We start from the raw sequence: 7,500 nt of genomic DNA on the forward strand, positions 1-7,500 counted from the left end.
TGCTAGCACCCCGTTTTGTCTTCTTGCCATCAGAGAACGTTGAAAATGTCGTGCCAAACGTGTGCTATCTTTGTATCAGATCTTGTTGAACTCAACTTTGTCGCCAGTTCTGGTTGCAACAGACGTTGATACATTTGAGTCCTACTGCAACCGTTATTTTGATTTCCTTGTACCGACAAATAATCATATAGCAAGACGACTCGCCGGCATTCAGGCTCTCCGTGGAGAAACGGAGAAGAAGAAGGAGAAGGTATCTTTCCTGTATTCCGAGGATCCTTTGACCATGGCGTTGACTCGTTTCCGGATGATCGGCGTTGTGCTGTTTGTGGTGGCGTTAAGCGGTGAGTATCACAGCGGGCATGTGCACCATATATACCTTTATCACAAACCTTTACAACGAAAGGATGCACGTGTAAACATGCATTGCAGTGGAATTCAGCATTTGTTCCTAAATAATATGTGAGCACCATGAAAACCATATTCTAGTGTCACTAATTTTACTTCTTCCTCTTAATTGTTTGGGGACCTCGTGTGCATGCAGGCTGCTTCTAAACCTGGTTATTTGTTGGCCGTATCTTTCTTTCTTTTTACATTTAGTCAAGTTTTGACTAAATGTTTTAACTTAGAGGGGGGAATCGAGACGAGGGTCGTGGTGTATGTGTGTGTGTGTGTGTATGTGTGTCTGTGTCTGTGTCTGTGTGTGTGTGTGTGTGTGTGTGTGAGTGTGTGTGTGTGTGTGTGTAGAGCGATTCAGAGAATACTACTGGACCGATCTTCATGAAACTTGACATGAGAGATCCTGAGTATGGTATCTCCAGAAGTGATTTTCATTTTTTTGATAAATGTCTTTGATGACGTCATATCCGGCTTTTCGTGAAAGTTGAGGCGGCACTGTCACGCTCTCATTTTTCAACCAAATTGGTTGAAATTTTGGTCAAGTAATCTTCGACGAAGTCCGGACTTTGGTATTGCATTTCAGCTAGGAGGCTTAAAAATTAATTAATGAGTTTGCTCATTAAAGTTGTCATTAAAATCGATTTTTCGCAAACAGATTTCAAATTGATTGCATCGTATTTTTCATCACATTCTTAATCTAAAAATATATACATATGTCATGTTTACTCTTAAAATGGGATCACAATTAACGAAAATAGATTAATTAGTCTTACGATTAAAATTTAAGAAATCGATCCAAAAATGATTTCATCTTATTCTTTATCATTTCCTGAATCCAAAAACATATAGATATGATAGGTTGTATTCAAAACAAGCTCCGAAAGTAAACAAGAATACAGAAAAGCGCGCTTTCCTGCTTAGCACAATACGCTACCGCGCTATTCCGGCGTGTCAATATCAATACGTTTTGCACGTGGGAGGTGAGCGATTTCCTTCTCGCGAGGATTGACGAAGCTGTCCTGTATTGGTGAAAAAATACAGTGCGTTCAGTTTCATTCCGTGAGTTCGACAGCTTGACTAAATGTGGTCATTTCGCCTTACGCGACTTGTTTTCTTTGTCTTGCTCTCTCATAAATTCCCTTCTAATATTTTACTCAGAGTCCACTAATATACCCGAATATAACTTGTTTCCATATTGGAATTTTCCATTGGTAATTTTCGTAATAAAAATACAATAATTTACGAAATTAAGTAGATGTGCAACGCCAAGGCACTGCATACCCCAGCGAAAGACAAACACCTCTCTCTCTCTCTCTCTCTCTCTCTCTCTCTCTCTCTCTCTCAAACACACACGAACACACACACACACACACACACACACACACACACGCACACACACACACACATACCCCAAGTTACACACGTACACACATACACACTCACTCACACGCACTCACTCACTCTCTCACACACACTTCATACACACAAAAAACACCCCCATACGCACATATAAACAAACACACATACACACACATACACTTACGCACACGTACAAACACACACCCACCCACCCACTCTCTCTCTCTCTCTCTCTCTCTCTCTCTCTTTTTTTTCTCTCTTATACAAACAGACACACACCCATACAAACTGACACACCCCCCCCACACACACACATGTACATAGGCACGCATGTACGCACGCACACACCCGCAGACACACACACATGCACACACACACACACACACACACACACACACACACACACACACACACTCACACACACACTCACACATTGACTCACACAAATCTCATACACACAAAACACACACTCATACGCACATACACGGTTGGGCTAGTGGTAAGGCGTCCGCCCCGTGATCGGGAGGTCGTGGGTTAGAACCCAGGCCGGATCATACCTAAGACTTTAAAATTGGCAATCTAGTGGCTGCTCCGCCTGGCGTCTGGCATTATGGGGTTAGTGCATGCTAGGACTGGTTGGTCAGGTGTCAGAATAATGTGACTGGGTGAGACATGAAGCCTGTGCTGCGACTTCTGCCTTGTGTGTGGTGCACTTTATATCTCAAAGCAGCACCGCCCTGATACTAGACTGATTAAGTGTACAGTGCCAGTGGTAGTGCTAGTGGTTATCGGTACTTTTTTATGTGTTGACGTCAGCGATGTGTGCGCAGTTCAAAGGTTAGAGGTCAAAGTTTACGGATGCTTCCTTCGATCCGCTAACGAGCTGTGGTTGAATCGACGAAAATAACGAGCCCCAAAAGGTATGTAAAAACTGAGCGAACGCTTGTTTATTTACAGGATTATTTATAACTAGTATGTTCCTAAACCACTTAATGGTACAAATGTCAGTTTAATGTGTGATATAATCCTGGTTTGATGCTGTAATTTAAGCGTTGAACAGAGCAAGCTTTTTCACATTTCAAACACACAAAAAATGGCCGCTTTTGAGTTGTGTTCAGTTTTTCGATTCACCCTTTTCGATTTCGATTTCGCTTACTGTCTGGAAGATGAATTATGCAGTGAAAAGTTGCAAATGTTCCAATCCTCTCGCTGTTTATGTTTTGTTTTAAGATCGATCTTCATGGATGCCAGGGACCAACTTGAGCTTGCGGCGTGGGACGAGGATGACGCAGAAGATGATTGTGTTGTCTTCGCACTTCTTGATCAGGTTAGCAAACAAGTCAAAGCTTAGGTCTAGCTTCTAAAGGCATTAAAGGTTCCACTAAAATATAATTGTCAGGAACAGGCGTATATTTTGGTTATGGCCGGTGAGGTTACTTTGGATTGGTTATGGTTAGGTTTTAAATGTTGTTCATGTAAAAAATTAAATGTTAGATTTCATTTTTATAGTCATTATAGTGATCTTGTCTGAATCAACAGTGATACTGATTGTGATATTGGGTAGATCTAACACTTACACCTAGATTTGGTTTCCGTGTGACTTTGTTACTTACATTTAATGGTTTATAAACATAGAGTTTTAACTATTTACTGTTCAAGAATCAAAATCAAATGGAAACTGATGACCAAATCTGCAGTCAGAGTTTTAGTTTCATCAAAGCATGACTATTATTATTAAGTCCACTCTCTGTCACAGAGTCTGTGTCACTGTCAGTTTGTGTTCTTGTGTCATTTTAATTTGATAGCAATACATGTACTTTCAAGAAGGATGTTACACTTACTGGTTCTATCAGACTTTTAAGCACAAGCCACCTTGGTTCTAGTTTTATTATTTCTAGGATCAAATTACTTCAGTACAAGGAAACTTCTGTGTTCTAAAACATACACAGTATTTATATCAGAATACTGTCAACTGGTGCTTTTTGAGATGCACAGTTGAAACTATTTATCCAACATGCTTCAAGTTCAACCTGTAAGGGTCATTTGTTATCCAGGGGCGAGTAAACAATCCGCTTGGCTAGTAAAAACAGGCTCGCAACTCACCTGGCTGGCCAATTAAAATTCTGGTCAAATGCAACCAAAAGGGTTTTAACGCTACTGCAGATCAATTGTGGGAACTGGTATGTATCGGGGCGGCGAAATTTCTGCCAGGTTAGTGACTTTCTTGAAGTTACTCGCCCAGCTGGCGAGTTAAAATGTTGGAGTTTAACTTTCCCTCTGTTACCCAGTACTGATTTGAGTAGCTTCAGCAGAATTTTCAGGCTAATTAATTGAATAAAGTGTACAAGTGATCCATGATTTCACTAAGTTTAACCTACATTTCAACAGCCAGAAAGAAGGGCCTATGAGGGTCAGTTCGCCCTTGATCACTTCACAGCCAGCGCGGAAGAGATTCGGAGACTATGCGCCCTTCTGGGAATGCAGAGGACTATGCAGGCGCCTAATGGAATGAACAATCAAGGAACCAAGGCCAGTGGTGAGGATTTATTTTTTACCCTGGTTGCTGTGAAGTTGAGTTGTATTTCAGTCAGAATGATAGTTTAATGATCCTCCTCCATGATTTGATTCGCAAAGTCGTGAAGTTTGCATTTACTGTGAATATTCAGTGAGTTGTTTTTACTATTTCAGGTTTCGTAAAAGATTAAAGCGGAGCGTTGAGTTGGGGCATAATTTATTTTGGGATTGCTTAAAATCTAAAATTTGAACTATGTATTTTGAACTTGAATCACAAAATGTACCTGACTAACTTTAGCCCCTTTGGTCGACACAGTACTCTATTTAGACAATAGAGAAATAATAGTGAATTGGTTGTGCCACTTACTGACTTAGTCTGTGGAGTTGATTGAAATTATTTTTGAAATATGGTAACAGAATAAATAAAGATGCGTCGATACTGATAATTTATTCATATTAGTTTAACAAAATAAATGAATATTTTTTTTACAAGTTGACGAAGTGGCCGCCATTGTTACATGAATCCAAGTTCAAGGGAAGTTACTTTTGATGTGCAAAGGACTTATTTGTTTTAACTTTTTTTATGATAATTGTTTTTATTGTTCGAAGACATGTTTGGTGATGACGCGAATGACGAAGTCGATGAAGAAAAAAGTGAGTCATCCATGATTTATGATTTTTCTCCAATAGACTCATTCGTTCAGACATACAAGAACAAGAACACTCTCCGAAAAACGGTTTACGATATACGTCGCCTATCGACGTTTATGGCGAAACACGGGGACAAAAGAAACATTAGCACCATCCAACCACAAAAATTATGCAAAATTCTCTGCTCTTTTTTCATGAGTTTGAAAAAACCGGATGGCAAAGAGTATGAACCATCCCCACGCTGAGGGGCCTTCTCAGCAGCATCCATCGACAGTTGAAGTCTAAAAAGTACTGTGCACCCGTTATAGACGGCCCCGAATTTGAAGTTTGTAACTGAGAGAAGTCGTGAAGACAAAGCAGAAGATTGTTAAACAGGAAGGTTGTGGCAACTTACCTAACAGGGCTCAACCGCTGAAAGATGAAGATGTTGACAAGCTGTGGCAGACAAAACAGCTCGGAGTCGCAGATCCAGAAGTAATCCTGAATACTCTGTGGTGGCAAAACACAGTCAACTTTGGTCTGCGCAGCGTGACACCTCACAGGCACATGCAGTGAGGAGACGTGTCCTTGCATGAAGACAGTAATGGCAGAGAATATCTCCAATTTTGCAAAAGACAATCCAAAACATGCCAGGGCGACATGTGAAGAAAAGCTGGGATCATCAACCCGAGGTAGATCTACACCAACCACTCTGCACGCCAGTTCCTAGTGCAGAAACTTTCCGAGAATAACGTTCCTCCGACCAAAATAATGCAGCTATCTGGGCACAACAACGTTAAGCAGCATTTCCCAAGAGGAACACCGTGGCTTCAGTCTGATGCTAAACGGCACTGCACCGGTCTCGGAGCTGTCGCCAGTGTCGGCAGACGACACATTGGATTCGCACGGCCACTTCAACTCCAGCCGTCTCCAATGCCACTGCCACAATCACATCCCAGCAAACGCTAACAACACTGTTTGCAAGGCCTGTGCACGTTGGTACCATCAACATCAACCAATATTTGTGCAGTCACCAAACCGAGAAGTGACCATCTGAAAGCTGTCGACTCGCCTGGCTCCGACTTGACTGTCATCCTGTCGCGGAAGGATATGCTTTGCTGTTGTTGTTCCTTTTGGTTTCTTTTATCCTGTGGCCACTGCTTTTCTTTTTATCTGGTATATTTTGAAGTGACCATCATTTCGTTGTTCGAATTTATTTAATCAATGTTCAATATTAAACTTAACAGTGTTAACAAAGGCGAACTACTTTGTCCTAGTTTGAGAGTGTGTGTCATGGCGGAGGAATGAATGTCAAATTGAGTAAAGTGGTTTGAAGTTCTAAAGCGGGTTGATCCAAAGGCAATAGCGCTGTCGGTGACTTTTAGTTAGATCTGGCACAGAAGTATATAATGTAGGATAAACAGAATACTACATGGCTTGCTGTGTCGTACCAGATTTACACTCGTTGCTTTTTCAAATAGTGAACAGCTCGCTTTCGCTCGCAGTTCACTATTTAAAAAAACAACTCGTGTAAATCTGGTACGACACAGCAAGCCATGTAGTATTCTCTATGAGGTACATGTTTAGGCTAGGGGGGGGGGGGGGTTGCGCAACCCCCATAACCCCCCGGTAGTCCGGCCCTGTCTTGGGAGTTTTGATACTGCTTTATTTTTCGAACCTTTTGACGCCCAAATTAATCCAATGTTATTAATTGTACGTCTCAGAGATATGGGGACTGATAATGCCTGAAAATATTGAATCAGCTCACCTTTTTGTATGCAAAAGACTGTTGGGTGTAATAGTACCCCAAACCACATGACCTGTGGTGAAACAGGAAGATAACCCCTGTACTTTGACAGTACGCTTTCTTGTTTTTGGCTCACGTAAGTGTAGCCTATGCGATGCTAACTTTTGTCTGTCTGTGCGTGCGTGCGTGCGTGCGTGCGTATGCATGTATGTATGTATGTATACGTATATATATATATATATATGTATGTCTGTGGTAGAACCTTTAACATTTGAAGACGTCGCATTATGGCGTAAGAGGGTTAGACGTCACGCAAAGGAATTACTGAAAGTCTCGGTCATTGTTATTTTGAGCGGGCCGAGACTAGTTTTTTCTTCGAAATCGGCCATTTCCACGTGCGAATGAGCAAACGGAAGTGGTAATGTTGCTAAATTTAGCCTTCGACTTGGCCATTCGGATTACTGTACAGTCGGTCGACTGCGGTTGTCCGCGGGTGAAGCCTGTCCTTAATTGGACGAAGTCGACTACGCGTAGCTCACTTCGCGAAGCTACCGGAACTAGACTTCGTCGCAGTCCAAGGGAAGGCACTATGGCGGAAAAGAGAGTTATCTTTTCATGTCTTGGCGTCTCAAATCTTATGTAGTCTCGACCAGCGCGTGGTGTGCTTCTTTCTGAGTACTTTACGACACAAATTGTACTTTACGTACTTGATGATGACGTAAGTTAATTGTATGTGTTCTATTTCGTTGACTGAGCACGGCCGGGACCAGGGGCCAGTTTCATAAGCCAGAAACACAGTCGACCAACTGCAGTTGTCCGAGAGAACCACAGTAATCCGACGTTATCGGGTTTCA

The 7,500-nt window shown here is 41.8% G+C and overlaps 1 protein-coding gene across 1 annotated transcript in view; it reads left to right on the forward strand.

Moving 5' to 3' along the window:
• The first annotated feature begins 2,472 nt into the window (after window positions 1–2,472).
• The window catches only part of LOC138946003 (fibrinogen C domain-containing protein 1-A-like), an 8,006-nt gene continuing 2,978 nt past the window's right edge, over window positions 2,473–7,500 (forward strand). Inside the window, exons 1-3 of the mRNA XM_070317546.1 lie at window positions 2,473–2,675; window positions 2,986–3,082; window positions 4,144–4,291. Coding sequence (XP_070173647.1) covers window positions 2,996–3,082; window positions 4,144–4,291 — 235 coding nt within the window. The 5' untranslated portion in view covers window positions 2,473–2,675; window positions 2,986–2,995. The remainder of the gene's footprint in view (window positions 2,676–2,985; window positions 3,083–4,143; window positions 4,292–7,500) is intronic.

Source organism: Littorina saxatilis, linkage group LG13 (genome assembly GCF_037325665.1).
Source record: "Littorina saxatilis isolate snail1 linkage group LG13, US_GU_Lsax_2.0, whole genome shotgun sequence".
Taxonomy (NCBI): domain Eukaryota; kingdom Metazoa; phylum Mollusca; class Gastropoda; order Littorinimorpha; family Littorinidae; genus Littorina; species Littorina saxatilis.